The sequence below is a fragment of the Eschrichtius robustus genome, chromosome 7 (genome assembly GCF_028021215.1).
Source record: "Eschrichtius robustus isolate mEscRob2 chromosome 7, mEscRob2.pri, whole genome shotgun sequence".
NCBI classification, from domain to species: domain Eukaryota; kingdom Metazoa; phylum Chordata; class Mammalia; order Artiodactyla; family Eschrichtiidae; genus Eschrichtius; species Eschrichtius robustus.
In genome coordinates this window covers 74615516-74635543 of record NC_090830.1, presented here as the reverse complement: position 1 = coordinate 74635543, position 20028 = coordinate 74615516, and the positions used below count along the sequence as shown (strand labels likewise).

The 20028-nt window shown below is 42.3% G+C and overlaps 1 protein-coding gene across 5 annotated transcripts in view; it reads right to left on the bottom strand.

Annotated features, from left to right (window-relative positions):
• Nucleotides 1-212: 212 nt before the first annotated feature.
• The window catches only part of HKDC1 (hexokinase domain containing 1), a 57984-nt gene continuing 38168 nt past the window's right edge, over nt 213-20028 (bottom strand). For 4 of the 5 annotated variants that reach the window (XM_068547715.1, XM_068547719.1, XM_068547716.1 and 1 more), the window contains 8 exons: nt 19155-19300; nt 18942-19061; nt 9450-9545; nt 9173-9272; nt 7591-7774; nt 5490-5645; nt 4753-4986; nt 1012-1950 (listed from right to left, as the gene is read on the bottom strand). In XM_068547715.1, the coding sequence (XP_068403816.1) occupies nt 1803-1950; nt 4753-4986; nt 5490-5645; nt 7591-7774; nt 9173-9272; nt 9450-9545; nt 18942-19061; nt 19155-19300 (1184 nt within the window). In that variant the 3' untranslated portion in view covers nt 1012-1802. Of the gene's footprint in view, nt 266-1011; nt 1951-4752; nt 4987-5489; nt 5646-7590; nt 7775-9172; nt 9273-9449; nt 9546-18941; nt 19062-19154; nt 19301-20028 lie in introns of those variants that run through there. The other variant, XR_011074476.1, reaches the window with a different exon arrangement.

Here is a 20028-nt window from a genome sequence, read left to right as displayed (position 1 = left end):
ACAAAAAGATAATTTTAACAAATCCACACAGCATCTCTGCAGAGAGGTATAACTCTAAAATACAAAATAGTTCATTTTGGTAAATCTAGAACCTGTCCACAACAGTATCTCCATACCTGTCTCATAAATGCATGAAAAAATATTTCCTAGGGAACCTCAGCCCCCTCATCTGTCCCCAGCCTCAGCTGGCCTCTCTTACCCTCCTCCAGCCTCCTCCATTCTGTCTGTCTGAACATCCTGCTTCCGCAAGTGGTGACAATTAGCACTAGGAATAAGTAAATAAATCAGAATAAATCAACCTGGATGATCTAGAATATTATTCTCTTCAGTTTGTTTCTCATGATAATGGTCTCCACTTTTTCTAAGAAAAATTTCTTGGAACACTTTATTTCAATCATGCCTCCATCCAGTAAGTATTTAATAAGAATGGCACAGCACTGAGTTCACTGGGGCAAAACAAAAACGTATCTAACAAAGAGCTTATAATCTACTAGGCCAGATAAGAAATGCATACAGATAACTCTGTGACAAGGTAGAAAGTTATGGGTGGTTCAGATAAAGGGCGGAGAGGTGTGGGGTAGGTGATGAAATGAAGAGAAAGACAGAGGGGATGTCCACTGGGAAAATGGTCAGGAACAGGCCAATTCCTCTTAGTTCTGGAGGGTAGAATGGAGACTGATGGGGCATGTGGGAGGGGCCGAGTTCCAAAGAGGCAGAGGTTAGGTTGGAGGGTGAAAGGACTTCTGGTCAACTCCAGCTGTTCAAAAGCAAGAGCTGTAGGATCATGTGGTAAATGCCCAGTCACAGGAAGTATTCATTTAAATGAAATTCGGATAATCTGTCAAAGATATTATAGAAGATATTCCATATATTTTTCCCCTGTTGGTAAGAAGTTTGAACTAGAGAGATGCTGTCAGCAACTTCTGACTCTATGGGTCCCTCATTCCACCAACAGAGCATGAAGTTACCAAGCGAGCCTCCCAGATAAAGTATGAAAACCTCATGCAAAGATTCTTGGGAAATCAAATATTTTTATTCATTTACTGGATTTCATATACCTAACAGTCTTTAAAACAACTATCATCAGCAGTGACAAAAACCACATGTAAAATGATAACAGGTGCCCCAAACAGCACCCTCCCCATCACACATGTTTACTGAGAAACAAAATCCTACAGGGTGCTGATATAACTCACTTTAAGCATGAAAAGTTTCCTACAGGGCTCCCTGGCAATCAACGCTTCTTCATCCTGGGGCTGAATACTCCAAAGTTTTTGTTCTCTCTTCACGCTTGAAGTCAACGTGACAAGTTAATGACAAGTTAGATTAGATCTCCAGTTGATTAAGCCCCTATCCCTCTCAAATGTGCATCCACAAGTAGATGGCTCAATCTACTACAAGCAATGGCTGAAGCATCCCACTGGGGAATTCAGCCAGCCAGGCCACATGGGCAGATCGTGTATTTGTTTCCGAGCCCAGCAGCCACAGGACCCAAAGCCATAGAGAACTAACAGCTCAGGTCTCAACTGAAAGACTTGCTGAAAGGGGATCTCTTGGGCCCAATGCTTTGATTTTATAAGTTGGCCCATCTTTGGTCCAAACATGCCAAATAGAGATGTCATTTAATGCCCTTGAAAACCAGTAACAAAATGCTAAGAGTACCCAAGAACCTGGGGTTCTCTTCTGGCTATCCAGAAGGTGAAGTCAGCCAGAAGCTTGCCTGTTGGTCTCTGACCAACTCATCTGCCAGAGGAAAGGCTGGTCTGTATCCAAGGCACATGCGGCCCAACCCCAAGGGGTTCCTAGTTCTCCCTCCGTGCCTGCTGTAACCTCTTGGCCACAGCAGTGATCAGAGCTGCTCCCTTTCCACTCCCATCTTCTGACAACATGAATGTCACATCACATCGAGGAGCTAGTTCTTTCACAGTTTCCTGCAATATCCGAGAAAAGCTATAAAAAAGAAAAAGAGAAACATCATCAGCACTTAGTTGTAGCATGTATCAGTACTTCCTTCCTTTTTATGAGTCATATTCCATTGCATAGATGGAAAATAGATTGCTTATCCATTCATCAGTTGATGGTGAGAATGTAAATTGGTGCAGCCATTATGGAAAACAGCATGGAGGTTTCTCAAAAAATTAAAAATAGAACTACCATATGATCCACTAATTCCACTCCTGGGTATTCATCCAAAGAAAACATATATGCATTCCTATGTTCACGGCAGCATTACTTACAATAGCCAAGATGTGGAAGCAACCCAAGTGCCCATCAATACATGAATGGATAAAGAAGATATGGTATATATATATATACAATGGGATATTACTCAGCCATAAAAAGAATGAAATCTTGCCATTTGCAAAAACATGGATGGACCTAGAGGGTATTATGCTAAGTGAAATAAGTCAGACAGAGAAAGGCAAATACTACATGATTTCATTTATATGTGAAATCTAAAAAACAAAACAAATGAACAAACAAAACAGAAACAGAGTTACAGAGAACAAACTACTGGTGATTGTCACAAGGGAGGAGACTAGAGGGTTGGGCAAAATAGATGAAGGGTATTAAGAGGCACAAACTTCCAGTTATAAAATAAGTAAGTCAGGGGATATAATGTACTGCATAGAGAACATAGTCAATAATATTGCTATAACTTTATACAGTGACAGATGGTTACTAGACTTATTGTGGTGATCAATTTGTAATGTATATAAATGTCAAATAACTATGTTGTACACCTAAAACTAATATAATATTGCATGTCAACTATACTTCAATTAGAAAAAAAAGATTTGGGAAGTTGCTCTCTTTACAATGTTAAGTTTTCCAATCCACTAGCATGGGATATTTTTCCATTTATTTAGGTAGGTTTTCTTTATTTCAACAATGTTTTGTAGTTTTCAATGTACAAGCCTTACACTTCTTTTATTAAATTTATTACTAAGTATTTTATTCTTTTTGATGCTATTTTCTTAATTTCATTTTCAGATTATTCATTGTTAATGCATAGAAATGCAAATGATTTTTGTATACTGATCTTGCATCCTGAAACCTTGCTGAATTTGTTTCTCAGTTCCTTCCAATAGTTTTTTGTGGATTCCTTAGGATTTCTATGTACAAAATCATGCCATCTGCAAAGATAGTTTTAGTTTTGCCTTTCCAATATAGATGTCTTTTATTTCTTTTTTTTGCCTAACTGCCTTGTGTAGACTCACTCTTGATTTTCTGCTTGAGGTCACATATTTTTGGTCTGGTTCCTATAAGCCTCTCCCTTGAATCAAAACTTGACTGAGAGACAAAACCACACAACCATCTGGAGGCAGTGCTAGAAGCAGTACAGTGTTGAACAGCAGTGGCAAGAGTGGACATCCCTGTCTTGTTCCTAATTTTAAGGGAAAAGCATCCAGTGTCTCGCCAGTAAGTATGATGTCAGCTGTGGGCTTTTTTTTTTTTTTTTTAATTTATTTATTTTTGGCTGTGTTGGGTCTTCGTTTCTGTGTGAAGGCTTTCTCTAGTTGCGGCGAGCGGGGGCCACTCTTCATCGCGGTGCGCGGGCCTCTCACTATCGCGGCCTCTCTTGTTGCGGAGCACAGGCTCCAGACGCGCAGGCTCAGTAGCTGTGGCTCACGGGCCCAGTTGCTCCGCGGCATGTGGGATCTTCCCAGACCAGGGCTCGAACCCGTGTCCCCTGCATTGGCAGGCAGATTCTCAACCACTGCGCCACCAGGGAAGCCCTCCCCAGCTGTGGGTTTTTCATAGATGCTTTTATCAGATTAAAGAAGCTCCCTTATTCCTAGTTTGTTGAGTGCTCTTATCATGAAAGGTGCTAGATTTTATCAACTGCTTTGTCTGCACCTATTGAAATGATCATGTGGTTTCTGTCCCTTGGTCAGGTCTTGGTTCAAAGGAAGAGGCTTGTAAGAACCACACCAAAAATATGTGACCCCCAAGGGAAAACCAAGAAAAGGTATCAGTCAGTTATTCTGGATAATTAGTCAGCATCATAGGAAGGGCTAAGGATCAAGGATTGCAGTAATAATATGTTTATGTATACATTTCAGCATGATTGGAAATTTTTATAAGCTTGCTAATACCTTTCTTCATCACCAAAACAAAATGTAAAACATTAAGTAAAAATAAAAGCTTTCAAAAAAAAATAAAAATAAAAATAAAAAATAAAAGCTTTCATTGCCATCTTTTTGATGTGCCATATAGTCTACAGACACTATTTGACTTAATTCTCCTGACAACCTACGGGGTAGGTATGATTTTTGTCACCATTTTAGAGATAAAGAAATAGGGTCAAAGGGGGTAAGAAACTGGCCCTGGGCCCCCCCAGCTTCTAAGTGGTGGAGCCAGGATTCAAACTCACTCTTAATCCTTCTGCCTCCTGACTCTGAGCTCATCCTTGTCACATACTGTATACTGTGCAAAACAGGTCAGTTCTCATTGCTCCCTGTGAGGTCAGGTGAGACTGTGTTGATAATAATCACTTGCATTTACTGAGCACTGCATAAAGCACTGTTCATGTAGGAACTCACTCAACCCTGATGCAGGCCTAGGAGGTAGAGATTATTACTGCCTGCCTGTTACAGATGAGGAGCCTGGGCTTCAGAGAGGGTGGTGAACACCCCACATCATAGCACTAGGAAGCAGAGCCCCCAGGGCCTGCACTTTGTCTGTCAGATTCACCAGGGTCCACACTCAGCCTCAGCATCCCCACCCCTGCTTCTCTGGAGCACTCACTGCGGGTGCAGCTTGTACAGGGTGCCATCCACACCCACGGTGATCTTCAGGTGCTCAAACCCCTGGTCTTCCCTCCTTTTCTCCACGACGGCGGCCAGGCCGGCACCGTAGAGCTCGGCCGCCCGCCGGGACACAGCTCCGCACACCTCCTTCACCACGATGCTGTCCTCACACGTGCTGTCCAGGCCAAGCTGCTGCAGGATCCTCCTGACCTGGAGGAGGGCCAGCCGATCGCTGCAGGCAAGCAGAGCAGGATGTCAGGACCTATTCCTGGGGTCCTAGGACCTGCTCCGCAGGGCTCACGGGCCCCCATCCCTAGATGCTCAAGCGGGAGGGAGAAGAAAATGATCCAAGCCATGGTAAGATTGGAGCAGGATGCCTTAGAAGCTGAGATTCAAGAAGGTCTGCCACCCCCAGGAAGTCCCATCATCTTTAAAGAATAAAGTGTGAGCACATCATCTTTTCAGGATCAAAAGAGGATCATTTTTTAGCCTAAGCTAGCTCCTGTGTAACCATTTAGGAACCTCGGGGCCCAGACAGGCTGCTGGACCCTCAGCTGGGTGCTGTGGTCCTGATACAGCTGGAGAGAGGGAGCAACCCCAGGAGGCAACCCTCTGCCCAGCCAGGCCCTTACTCTTTTTATTTTTAAATTTCAAATCTGCTGGAACCTGGTGTGACAGCAGCACATCCAACATAGGGTCTTTCACATCGAGCAGGTGAAATTGATCACGAGTCACCTTTCAATTTGAGACAAGAACTTGGTTTCAAAGATGCCCCTGGTCCGGAGACGCTCTGAAATCTGCCCTCGGAAGAGGAGACCCTGCTTGGTCAAGTCAATCAGGATCTGCCGCACGATCTCCCCCAGGTACATCCCACTGGTCATTTTCTCATATCTGTTTAGAGAAGAGGGATAAGGTTGGCGAGAGCAGGAAAATCAGTGCCGCTGAGTGGTTCGCGAAAGGATCACAAGTCAGAGTGTGGAAGGCATGCCACTGGCATCCACCAGCTGCCTGGGTTGCAGTGGGTCAGAGTGGGCAGCAGGCCCAGAGAAGTGCATGCAGGAGACAGTATGATGTGGGAAGGCCAGGCTTTGGAGCCATACTGAGCAAGAGCTAGGTCCCAGCTCTGCCACGCATTAGCTGCGTGACCTGAGCAAGCACTTGAAACCATCATCTATAAAACAGGGAGCAAAACCCTGACCCCACAAGACTGTTGGGAGGCAACTGTCTGGTGCACAGTAGACACTAAGCTAAAGCGAGTCCCTTTCCTGGCCCCAAAGCTGGTTCTCCTTGGCTTTGTATTTGAAGAAATCTGTTCCACTAGAGCTCCTGCTCCATGAGATAACACATTTAAACTGTATGCACACACCAAGGGTGGTCCAAAACGTTAGCTCCCTTCCCCCTTCCTATCAGGCCGTGAGCTCCAAGGTGGAAGGTGCAAGAGAAAAAGGAGCTTTGCAACCGACAGGCACTGATCAGGCACGCTGCCCAGGTAGGTGTGACAGTATTAATAACAATGATGCAGAGCTGGACTGCCCCTGCCTGCAGGGTCAAATGGAAACCTGAGTGTGCCTGAGACTTTACGTGCTGGACTTGCGTTCTCTTAACTGCTCAGGACCTCATCAGTCTAAAGAACTGACACTTCGACAAATAATGGTGACAGCAGGTGAGTTCAAGTATGTTGCCCCCTTAAACTCTCACTCCAAAAACGTGAGTTTCCAGTGGATTCAGACACAAAACTTGGATGCCCCAACTTGGGATTTAGAGATAAGGCCCTTTGTTAAGGTCCCTTGTGTTTTGGTCCCTGGTTCAGCTGGGCTGACCACAATTCACCTGCCTCCCACCTACAAAGACTAGTGCCAAAGGAAGATGAGGGACCACCAGGGCTGGTCTTGGTCTTGTCAAGCCTCTTCCTATTGAGTTTTCTCAGTTTAACAGTCAGCGAGGCATCTGTGGCCCAGGCATCCCATTACATTTCCCATCTGCTCAACTTTTCCACTTGGGTATCGTCCATCAAGATAAATCTACATTTTCATCTTACTTTATATAGTAAGACACTGGGTTTAGTTGTAACAAAGACCACATGGCCTGACAGTAAAACATTTACTATCTGGTCCTTTACAGAAAAAGTTTGCCAACCCCTGTCATAATGGATGGGCTCAGGCTAACGATCAATCCACCACAGGCTAGCTCTATCCCTGTCTACCCCTTTCTCTCCTATTCAAGAAGGTATATGAGAATGCGAGTGAAAATGTACTCTGTTTTGTGTTTTTTTTAAACCATCACTATTTTCGGTATTTTGAGTATGGTTATCAACTGGAATACACCTCACAAAGTGATTGTGACCCATGCTGGAACACAACGTCACGGCTGAGAACCAGGACTCCCAACCGTCACCTGCAGCCACTTCCCCACCCCCAGAACAACAGAGATCACCAACCTGGCAGCCTGCTCTTGAAAGACTAAGGATGTTGACCCCTAAACTGGACCTACTAGACGCCCATCTTGAGAGGGCCCACTAAGTCACCGTGTCCCAGCTCTGTGACACCCAGTCCACAGTGAATGGACTTTTTGACGACCTCTGCCTCACTTCCAAAGCCACCACTAGACCTTATGGTACATTGTGGTAATTAGAAAAAGGCTCACCTTCTTTCTCTCTGTTGGAAACTTGTCATAGCTTTATGCTTTTGTTCAAATAAGACATCTCACTAACATCTGATGGGGAGTTGTCATAAATATACAAACTATGGTGTCTGTAACATGAAAATGGTGCCCCCTTAGATCTGCTGAAGTCGTACACTGCACAACCTGCATGAATGCACACATCTGCCCTCCTCACCTCTGTTTGCCAGGATTCAAGGACCCCTCGTCCACCTCCTTGTCGTACTGGGTCCGGATGTCATCTAGGCAGCCATTATCTCCAAATCCTCCCCACTCTGTGTTTATGCACATCTTCCCTTCATCCCCTTCCACCAGTTCAATGTTCCTCATCTCCTCCATGTAGCACATGTTGCTGCCTGTTCCTAAAAGGTCAAGATGGGACTTTAGTCTTCAAAAGACACCACCACGTCTTAAAGAGCCAGCAGGGTACAGTAGATAGGAATTTAGGTTTGGAGTCAGATACCAATGGGTGTGGACTTTAGCTTTACACTCATAGCTGGGTGACCCTAGACAAGGATCTCATCTTTCAGAGATCCATTTACTTCATCTGTAAAAAGGAAATAATACCTGCTTTACAGATTTGTTATAAAGAAAAAAAAAAAAAAATGAGACGATGTTCGTAAGTTTCCTCCACATAGAATTGGTACCTGTGATATCATTATCCTTCTCCTCCTTCTCCTCATGATTATTGATAAGCCACAGGCACACAAAGTGAGCTCCAAGTAGTCACAGAATTAGCAGTCAGAGCTGGAAGGGACCATGAGGAATCATCTAGTCTTGGATAAGTAGACACTTGGCATCTGAAAGCCACCCTCTTCTCCTTTGTCCATGACCTGGTCTCAGAACTATTCTCAACACAACAGTCCAGGCAACTATTATCATCAATCAAACAAATCTTACCTCTTTGTCCTCCTAGATCTAGCCCAGCCCTTCCCACAGATGAGGAAACTCAAGTCCAGACAAAATAAGCAACCTGCCCAAGGTCACAAAGTAGGTAAGTGTTGGAGTGAGATGAAACCTCTTAGTTGGCATTGAAGACATCTCAATATATCCCCATCTCCTGTTCTATGTACTACTTAAACTCAGGAAGCCCAGACAACCAGCTGGAACAACTTTCCCAGATTCTGTGATTACTTAACCTGTGCCTGTCACTTAGAATGCCCATCACCCTTGTCTCCACCTGTTCAAATACCACCTGTCCCCTCACCTCTTAGAGTATCCCCTGGAATCCACCCTTGCCCTTAATCACTGCCAGACTTTTCCAAAAGACCCTTAAAAGGCCTATATATCATACCTCAGACTACTCCCTTCTTCTCTCCTAGGTTTCTTTCCAACTCTTCCCCATCCTGTGCATCCTGACAGCCAGAAGAGGTCAGAGAACAGAGGAGATGCATGTTGGAGCCAGCATGAAAATCTAGCTCCCTCAGCCCCGTGCCAACCTGATCCAACTGTGGTCTCCTTCCTCCCAGGATAATCTGCCCCAAGGCCCTAATTTGAAAGCCCCCTCTTTCTATGTTATTCTCCTTCCTCAACAGAAAGGAAAACCTTGACTTAGGACCCTTAGGGAAAAAGATGTTAAGTAAAGACTTGGGAATTAGGAGACCTGGAATCCCAATCTTAACTTTGTCTCTACTTTGGACAAAGCTGGCTTCAGAACCTCTATGTAATGGAACAATGGCCCCCTGCCCTTCACTATGTTAAAAGGGAACCTCAAAAAGATCAGATGGGAGTAGGCCAATGGGACATGCCTGATCACTTACCTGCAATCAGGCCAACCTCACAATTACGATCTTCATAGCCGCAGGTCATCATGGTCCCCACTGTGTCATTCACAACTGCGACTATGTCCAGGTCAAACTCCTGCAAAGGAAGCAGCTCTACTACAAGTAGGACATGCAAGCCAAACAGGCTCAGGAGGGGCACATCAGCCTGATGTGGGCAGAGGCCAGAGTCACAGGGCTGGGCATAGGATGGCAGAGCAGAGGGGTCTCGGGGAAGGGGGCAAGGTCAGGCATGAGCCTCAACACCATAACGTACATTTCTCCTCTTGATGGCTTCCCTGAGCATGTCCACCACATCTTCCCCTTCACAGTCAGTAGCCTTGAAGCCTTTGGTCCACTCAATGAGTGTTCCCTGAAAGAAAGGAGAGCAAATTCATTTGAGCAATAGTTTGCTGGGACCACTGCACAATCTCAGCATCAAATAGATGCAAGGCACTATAGCTGACTGGTAGTCAAATGCTGTTGACTGTGCTTCCATCTGTAGCCCTAACACTGGGCCCAGAGGTGCCACGGACCGTGATGCTCAGACAAGGTCCACTGCTGAGGAATAATTGCAGCAATCCATATTTATCAAGGGTCAACTCACGTTCCCTGGCCATGACTGCACAGAACAAAGGCCACTTCTAATTTATCCAATCAATCACATCTTTGTGATTAAAGATGAAGCTGCAAAATGTTCATCAAAGCATTGTTTCACAGGAAAAACTAGAGGCATCCTGTCATTCCAACAATATGGATCTATCATCTCGTACATCAATATAGGAAATGCTCTACACCCATAAAAACATAATGCTTTAAGAGACGTTAGATGTTAGAGAAAGATGTTCACCATACACTGTTAAGTGCACTCACATTAAACAAATACAGATGGTGAATTATCCTATTATTATTTTAAAACTCACACACACTCAAATCCGGAAAAAGGCCTGGAACAAGGCATACACCAGGTGGTTGACAGTGGTTCCCTCTGGGTACAAGATTATTGGTACCTTTTAGTCTCTCCTTTTTGTTTGCCTGTATTTTCTAATTTTCCTAAAATTAGCATGTACAATTTTTATAATACCGAGAAAAAGTATTTCTAAATTTTTTTTGAATTTTATTTTTTTAATACAGCAGGTTCTTATTAGTTACCTATTTTATACATATTAGTGTATATATGTCAATCCCAATGTCCCAATTCATCCCCCTTCACCACTTCGCCCCCCTCCTTGGTGTCCATACGTTTGTTCTCTACATCTGTGTCTCTATTTCTGCCTTGCAAACCAGTTCATTCTAGATTCCACATATATGCGTTAATGTACGATATTTGTTTTTCTCTTTCTACTTACTTCACTCTGTATGACAGTCTCCAGGTCTACCCACATCTCTGCAAATGACCCAATTTCATTCTTTTTTATGGCTGAGTAATATTCCATTGTATATATGTACCACACCTATGTCTCTCTTTTTGGAACTAGCGGTTACCAGAAGGGCGAGGGGTGAGGAGAGGGGCAAAATAGGTGAAAGGGATTAAGAGGTATAAACTACTAGGTATAAAATAAATTAGTTACAAGGATGTAATGAGAATACATTACAGCACAGAGAATATAGTCAATATTTTATAATAACCTTGTATGGAGTATAAGCTATAAAAATAGCTTATAGTATATGTTGTATACCTGAAACTAATATAATATTGTAAATCAACTATACTTCAATTTTTAAGTCTCTCTTTTTTCTCCCCAGTCATCAGTGGCTTTGCTCCCAGCTGTCCATTGGTCTCCCCTCCTTCTTAGCTGTGTCTTCATGAACCTGTCAGAACTGCTGGGAGAGAGGCCTGAAGGCCCAGTGTCCTGGGTCAGGAGGTGCAGCTGTGCCCTGGATCATTCAGAACCATGGACAGCTGCACACGGCTCCCCCCTTCCCATGTGTATTAATTTTTTTTTCAATATCTTTATTGGAGTATAATTGCTCTACAAGGGTGCATTAGCTTCTGCTGTATAACAAAGTGAATCAGCTATATGTATACATATATCCCCATATCCCCTCCCTCTTGCATCTCCCTCCCACCCTCCCTATCCCACCCCTCTAGGTGGTCACAAAGCACCGAGCTCCCTGTGCTATGCAGCTTCCTCCCACCAGCCATCTATTCTATATCTGGTAGTGTATATATATCCATGCCACTTTCTCACCTCGTCCCAGGCCACCCCTCCCTCTCCCCATGTCCTCAAGTTCACTCTCCACATCTGCGTCTTTATTCCTGTTCTGCCCCTAGGTTCTTCAGAACCTTTTTTTTTTTTTAAGACTCATATATATGTGTTAGCATACGGTATTTGTTTTTCTCTGTCTGACTTACTTCACTCTGTATGACAGACTCTAGGTCCATCCACCTCACTACAAATAACTCAATTCTGTTTCTTTTTATGGCTGAGTAATATTCCGTTGTATGTATGTGCCACATCTTCTTTATCCATTCATCTGTCGATGGACACTTAGGTTGCTTCCGTGTCCTGGCTACTGTAAATAGTGCTGCAGTGAACATCATGGTACATGACTCTTTCTGAATTATGGTTTCCTCAGGGTATATGCCCAGTAGTGGGATTGCTGGGTCACATGGTAGTTCTATTTTCAGTTGTTTTTTTTTTTTTTTAATTTTTATTCGGGCATAATTGCTTTACAATGGTGTGTTAGTTTCTGCTTTATAACAAAGTGAATCAGCTATACATATACATCTATCCCCATATCTCCTCCCTCTTGCGTCTCCCTCTCATTCTCCCTATTCCACTCCTCTAGGTGGTCACAAACCACCCAGCTGATCTCCCTGTGCTATGCAGTTGCTTCCCACTAGCTATCTATTTTACATTTGGTAGTGCATATATGTCCATGCCACTCTCTCACTTAGTCCCAGCTTACCCTTCCCCCTCCCCGTGTCCTCAAGTCCATTCTCTATGTCTGCGTCTTTATTCCTGTCCTGCCCCTAGGTTCTTCAGAACCATTTTTTTTTTTTTTTAGATTCCATATATATGCGCTAGCACACGGTATTTGTTTTTCTCTGTCTGACTTACTTCACTCTGTATGACAGTCTCTAGGTCCATCCACCTCACTACAAATAACTCAATTTCGTTTCTTTTTATGGTTGAGTAATATTCCATTGTATATATGTGCCACATCTTCTTTATCCATTCATCTGTTGATGGACACTTAGGTTGTTTCCATGTCCTGGCTATTGTAAATAGTGCTGCAATGAACATCGTGGTACATGACTCTTTCTGAGTTATGGTTTTCTCAGGGTATATGCCCAGTAGTGGGATTGCTGGGTCGTATGGTAGTTCTGTTTTTACTTTTTTAAGGAACCTCCATACTGTTCTCCATAGCGGCTGTATCAATTTACATTCCCACCAACAGTGCAAGAGGGTTCCCTTTTCTCCACACCCTCTCCGGCATTTATTGTTTGTAGATTTTTTGATGATGGCCATTCTGACTGGTGTGAGGTGATACCTCACTGTAGTTTTGATTTGCATTTGTCTAATGATTAGTGATGTTGAGCATCCTTTCATGTGTCTGTTGGCAATCTGTATATCTTCTTTGGAGAAATGTCTATTTAGGTCTTCTGCCCATTTTTGGATTGGGTTGTTTGTTTTTTTAATATTGAGCTGCTTATAAATTTTGGAGATTAATCCTTTGTCAGTTGCTTCATTTGCAAATATTTTCTCTCATTCTGAGGGTTGTCTTTTAGTCTTGTTTATGGTTTCCTTTGCTGTCTAAAAGCTTTTACGTTTCATTAGGTCCCATTTGTTTATTTTTATTTCCCTTTCTCTAGGAGATGGGTCAAAAAGGATCTTGCTGTGATTTATGTCATAGAGTGTTCTGCCTATGTTTTCCTCTAAGAGTTTGATAGTGTCTGGCCTTACATTTAGGTCTTTAATCCATTTTGAGTTTGTTTTTGTGTATGGTGTTAGGAAGTGTTCTAATTTCATTCTTTTACATATAGCTGTCCAGTTTTCCCAGCACCACTTATTGAAGAGGCTGTCTTTTCTCCACTGTATATTCTTGCCTCCTTTATCAAAGATAAGGTGACCATATGTGCGTGGGTTTATCTCTGGGCTTTCTTTCCTGTTCCATTGATCTATGTTTCTGTTTTTGTGCCAGTACCGTACTGTCTTGATGACTGTAGCTCTGTAGTATAGTCTGAAGTCAGGGAGCCTGATTCCTCCAGCTCCGTTTTTCTTTCTCAAGATTGCTTTGGCTATTCGGGGACTTTTGTGTTTCCATACAAATTGTGAAATTTTTTGTTCTAGTTCTGTGAAAAATGCCATTGGTAGTTTGACAGGGAATGCACTGAATCTGTAGATTGCTTTGGGTAGTATAGTCATTTTCACAATGTTGATTCTTCCAATCCAAGAGCATGGTGTATCTCTCCATCTATTTGGATCATCTTTAATTTCTTTCATCAGTGTCTTATAGTTTTCTGCATACAGGTCTTTTGTCTCCCTAGGTAGGGTTATTCCTAGGTATTTGATTCTTTTTGTTGCAGTGGTAAATGGGAGTGTTTCCTTAATTTCTCTTTCAGATTTTTTATCATTAGTGTAGAGGAATACTAGAGATTTCTGTGCATTAGTTTTGTATCCTGCTCCTTTACCAAATTCATTGATTAGCTCTAGTAGTTTTCTGGTAGCATCTTTAGGATTCTCTATGTATAGTATCATGTCATCTGCACACAGTGACAGTTTTACTTCTTCTTTTCCGATTTTGATTCTTTTTATTTCTTTTTCTTCTCTGATTGCTGCGGCTAAAACTTCCAAAACTATGTTGAATAATAGTGGTGACAGTGGGCAACCTTGTATTGTTCCTGATCTTAGTGGAAATGGTTTCAGTTTTTCACCACTGAGAACAAGGTTGGCTGTGGGTTTGTCATATATGGCCTTTATTATGTTGAGGTAAGATCCCTCTATGCCTACTTTCTGGAGGGTGTTTATCATAAATGGGTGTTGAATTTTGTCAAAAGTTTTTTCTGCATCTATTGAGATGATCATGTGGCTTTTATCCTTCAATTTGTTAATATGGTGTATCACATTGATTGATTTGCGTATATTGAAGAATCCTTGCATTCCTGGGATAAACCCCACTTGATCAGGGTGTATGATCCTTTTAATGTGGTGTTGGATTCTGTTTGCTAGTATTTTGTTGAGGATTTTTGCATCTATGTTCATCAGTGATATTGGCCTATAGTTTTCTTTTTCTGTGACATCTTTGTCTGGCTTTGGTATCAGGGTGATGGTGGCCTCGTAGAACGAGTTTGGGAGTGTTCCTCCCTCTGCTATATTTTGGAAGAGTTTGAGAAAGATAGGTGTTAGCTCTTCTCTAAATGTTTGAGAGAATTCGCCTGTGAAGCCTTCTAGTCCTGGGCTTTTGTTTGTTGGAAGATTTTTAATCACAGTTTCAATTTCAGTGCTTGTGATTGGTCTGCTTATATTTTCTATTTCTTCCTGGTTCAGTCTTGGAAGCTTGTTCTTTTCTACGAATTTGTCCATTTCTTCCAGGTTGTCCATTTTATTGGCATATAGTTGCTTGTAGTAATCTCTCATGATCCTTTGTATTTCTGCAGAGTCAGTTGTTACTTCTCCTTTTTCGTTCCTAATTCTATTGATTTGAGTCTTCTCCCTTTTTTTCTTGATGAGTCTGGCTAATGGTTTATCAATTTTGTTTATCTTCTCAAAGAACCAGCTTTTAGTTTTATTGATCTTTGCTATTGTTTCCTTCATTTCTTTTTCATTTATTTCTGATCTGATCTTTATGATTTCTTTCGTTCTGCTAACTTTGGGGTTTTTTTGTTCTTCTTTCTCTAATAATTGCCTTAGGTGTAAGCTTAGGTTGTTTATTTGAGATGTGTCTTGTTTTTTGAGGTAGGATTGTATTGCTATAAACTTCCCTCTTAGAACTGTTTTTGCTGCATCCCATAGGTTTTGGGTCATCGTGTTTTCATTGTTATTTGTTTCTAGGTATTTTTTGATTTCCTCTTTGATTTCTTCAGTGATCTCTTGGTTATTTAGTAGTGTATTGTTTAGCCTCCATGTGTTTGTATTTTCTACAGTTTTTTTCCTGTAATTGATATCTAGTCTTATAGCACTGTGGTCAGAAAAGATACTTGATTCGATTTCAATTTTTGTAAATTTACCAAGGCTTGATTTGTGACCCAAGATGTGATCTATCCTGGGGAATGTTCCATGTGCACTTGAGAAGAAAGTGTATTCTGTTGTTTTTGGATGGAATGTCTTATAAATATCAATTAAGTCCATCTTGTTTAATGTGTCATTTAAAGCTTGTGTTTCCTTATTTCTTTTCATTTTGGATGATCTGTCCATTGGTGAAAGTGGGGTGTTAAAGTCCCCTCCTATGACTGTGTTACTGTCGATTTCCCCTTTTATGGCTGTTAGCATTTGCCTCATGTATTGAAGTGCTCCTATGTTGGGTGCATAAATATTTACAATTGTTATGTCTTCTTCCTGAATTGATCCCTTGATCATTATGTAGTGTCCTTCTTTGTCTTTTGTAATAGTCTTTATTTTAAAGTCTATTTTTTCTGATATGAGTATTGCTACTCCAGCTTTCTTTTGATTTCCATTTGCATGGAATATCTTTTCCATCCCCTCACTAGCAGTCTGTATGTGTCCCTAGGTCTGAAGTGGGTCTCTTGTAGACAGCATACATATGGGTCTTGTTTTTGTATCCATTCAGCGAGCCTGTGTCTTTTGGTTGGAGCATTTAATCCATTTACATTTAAGGTAATTATCGATATGTATGTTCCTATTCCCATTTTCTTAATTGTTTTGGGTTTGTTATTGTAGGTCTTTTCCTTCTCTTGTGTTTCTTGCCTAGAGAAGTTCCTTTAGCATTTGTTGTAAAGCTGGTTTCATAGTGCTGAATTCTCTTAGCTTTTGCTTGTCTGTAAAGGTTTTAATTTCTCTGTCGAATCTGAATGAGATCCTTGCTGGGTAGAGTAATCTTGGTTGTAGGTTTTTCCCTTTCATCACTTTAAATATGTCCTGCCATACCCTTCTTGGCTTGCAGACCTTCTGCTGAAAGATCAGCTATTAACCTTATAGGGATTCCTGTATTAATTTTTAATAGCAGCAGTAATACAGGAATGCATTACCTTTGTAAAACATTAAAGTGTTATTGATAAGGACAAAGTCCACGTTAATTCCCCATCCCCCCAAACTTGAGAGGTAACCTCTATTATCAGTTTGATATGAATCCTTTCAGGCCTTTTTCTCTTTGCTTACATGTATTTTCAAATAAATTCATACTGTGTGTGGACTACTGCAGTTTGTTTCTCTCACTCAGTAATATATCTTTTAGACCATTCCAGGTCAGTTAATATGGAAAATATTCCTCAAATATAATTGCACAGAAAATTTTAAATTAAAAAAAAAACAACTGTAAAACAAGTACTATTTTAATCGCCATTTTTCAAATGAGGAAGCCAAAGGTGCAGAGGTTAAATAATTTGCCCAAAGTCACAAAGCCAGTAAGTGGAGAAGCCAAGATTCGACCTGAGGCAATGTGGTTCCAGACCCATGCTCTTAACTACTGCATGCTCTTGTCTCCCGACTAGGTAGGTAATATCTGTGAAGCATTTAGAACAGTGTCTGGCACTGAGCAAACACCATGTATGTGTTTGTTAAATAAAAATCTAGTAATTCTGTATGATTGATATACCATAGTTTATTTAGTCATTCTCCATTGCCAGACATTTGGGTTATTTCTAATTTTTCATTATTAAAAAGTGATGCTGTAGTGAACATCCTTGTTCATTCCTTCTTAGGTACATTTTAAGAAATGGAATCTTGAGAAATGGATCTTATGGCTCTTAGCATTCTGGCATTTTTAATTTTGAGAGATCTAGCCATATTACCAGATAATTTTGCCTTTTGAAGCCCTCTCTCCCTGTTCTCTGAATGACTGGGGGGCAGTGGGGGTAGACCTGGTGAAGAGTGTTTTCATAGCATTCTCTGAGCCCTGCAGAGCTCTGTTTCAGTTCTGATTTTGCAGCTACTGATTGGATAAGACTGCATGCCTCAATTTCCTCATATGAAAAGTGAAATAGGGAATTCCCTGGTGGTGGTCCAGTGGTTAGGACTCAGCGCTCTCACTGCTGGGGCCCCCGACTTCGATCCCTGGTCAGAGCACTAAGATCCCACAAGCCGTGTGGCACAGCCAAAAATAAATAAATACATAAACAGGATAGAAAATAGAGTATAATGCACAAAATGAGTGTAGGTACTATTTCTTGATTTTTTTGTTTTGATTATATATATGTAAGTGTACTGTGCGTTATAGCCAAAATGGTCCAAAAACACTGGGCTCCAGGTCCTGATCCTGAGGGTAGAGTGCAAGAACCTGGGCTCTCAGGCCAGTGTCCTGGAATAACCCCTCTACCACTGTTTATAGATGTGGTAACCTGGACAACTTAATCTCTTTGTGCCTCCGTTTTTCTTAACTACAAAATGGTGATTAAAAATAGTGTGTATATATACAACAAAATATCACTCAGCTTTAAAAAGGAAGGAAATTCTACATGGATGACCCTTGAGAACATTATGCTAAGTGAAATAAGCCAGTCACAAAATAACAAATACTGTTATGATTCTACTTACACGAGGTACCTAGAATAGTCAAATTTATAGAGACAGAGAGTAAAGTAAACGTTACCAGGGGCTGGGAGAGGGGCAAATGAGGAGTTATTGTTTAATGGGCATAGAGTTTCAGTTTGGGAAGATGAAAGAGTTCGGAAGATGGATAGTGGTGATAGTTTCATAACAATGTGAGTGTACTTAATGCCACAGTACACTTGTACTTTTTAAGTGTACCAGTGTACACTTAAAAACAGTCAAAGTGGTAAATGTTATATCTATTTTACCACAATAAAAAATGGTAAAATAAACAAAGCAAAAATAGTGTGTACATCATGAGGACATTGACTGGATTAGACAAAATCTTAACAAGTCTTTGGTGTCATTCTTATTATTGTCATGAGCTCTCTGGCTGACTTGCTGTGCTGACCAGAGTTCTCTCTATAAATTGAGGAGTGGTGTTCTGCTTTTATGCCAGTCCTGTAAGCTTAGTTGACATAAGCCTATCAGAGAGCAAGAGAGAGTGCTCTGTTCTCCATAAGCTGGTGAATGGTGTTTTTATCCAAGAATTCCAAGAAAAATCTTGTGACGTACATTTCAAAATTATTATGAATAATTTATTAAAATCATTATCCATGATGTTCTTCAATGTCAACTAGGTAAGTGTCTATGTGATAAACTCCTGAACTTCTAGTATCAGGAAAGAAATGCATTTCTTCTGATGCACTGGTATGCTTTTGTTCATCAGACAATAAAAACCCTACGACCTATTGCATTTCCCTGTTTACACAGGAAGACCCAGGTAATATTGTGGACTAAGAGTTATAACTGGCCTTAACTGGTCATTACCTCTTCTTGTCTCTCGATAATATGATTTGACCTCTCTTTTAACAGTAGCCTTATCCATGTGTCCCTTTATTGTATACCACACTAAATTATTTTGTAAACTTCGATCAAGGAAATAATGAAAAGGGAACACAGTAAATAGGAAAAAATTAAATGGTCCAAATTCTCGATCATGTCTCCCCAGCTGCCCTGAACCTGAGACCCCGAAATAAAATGAACAGTGACTCAGAGCTGTCTCAAGATTCCCCAGGTGTAGGAGGGAATGGGCCCAGCAGGCTGGGCCGTCTTACCTTGTCAATGCTCGCCTGCCTGCAGGGAAATGAGAATGTGAAGCCCAAAGGCAGCTGGGCTCCCTTGAGGCCCATGTAGTCCAGGAAGTCAGCGATGCACTGCACGATGTGGTCAAACAGCTGCAGGGAGAGAGCGGCAGTCATGCCAGGCCTGCACTGTACGGGGTGGCAGGCTGGCACCTTGGAGTGCGGAACCCCCTGCCCGGCATTTACCTCCTCGCCGGTGCCCTGCATGATCTCCAGGGGGATGGCGAAGATCTTGTTGTACATTCGCACCGACCTCCGTCCGCTTCTGATCTTCACCAGGAGGACCCGGAAGTTGGTTCCCCCCAGATCCAGGGCGAGGAACTTGCCTTTCTCTGTGGTGGAGAAAGTGGGGGCTGCATTCCACCGGCAGGCACTAAGCAGGGTCTTGTGTGCAGGCATTGGGAGGAAGAGGTGATGCTGAAAGTGAGCAGATCCAGGGCCTGCCCGCCTGGGGCTCATGGGCCAAAGGGGCGTGGTGGTCACCAAGCACAGTGTCAGAGCACTGGGCAGGCACCCTGAGCCCATCTGAGGCCAGCCTGCTTTTCTTGCTGTCTGGTAAAGGCCACACATGATACTTATGCTCAGGGAGCCTCTGAGGGTGAATGCAGGCCAGGCTACCTGACTACAATGGACTCAGGAAGGTGCTTCCATCCTGTCTATATGGCCTAGAGGAACTGTTCATCCTGAGCATGAAATGATTCTTCTGTCCTGCTCTCCCCTTCCCTGGATTCTCACACCCCCACCTAACTAATAAGAAACTGTATCGAGTCTGACGTCCATCACCGTCCAGGGCCCCACAGTGCAGTGCCTCTCGGTTCTCTGACATTGCAGAGCATGTCAGTCTGTTCTGTGTGATTCCTCACCTCTCTCCCTGCCTCATTCACTCTGTTCTAGCCACACCGGTCATTTTGCTGTTCCTTGAATTTGCCAAAGACCTCACTCTCAGCCAGTTCTCTTACCCCTGATGGTGGTCTATTTTTCTTCATAGCCCTGTCATTACACGGCATCACCTGGCGTTTATTTGTTTACTGTCTGCCAGCCCAACAGAACTTAGGCTCCA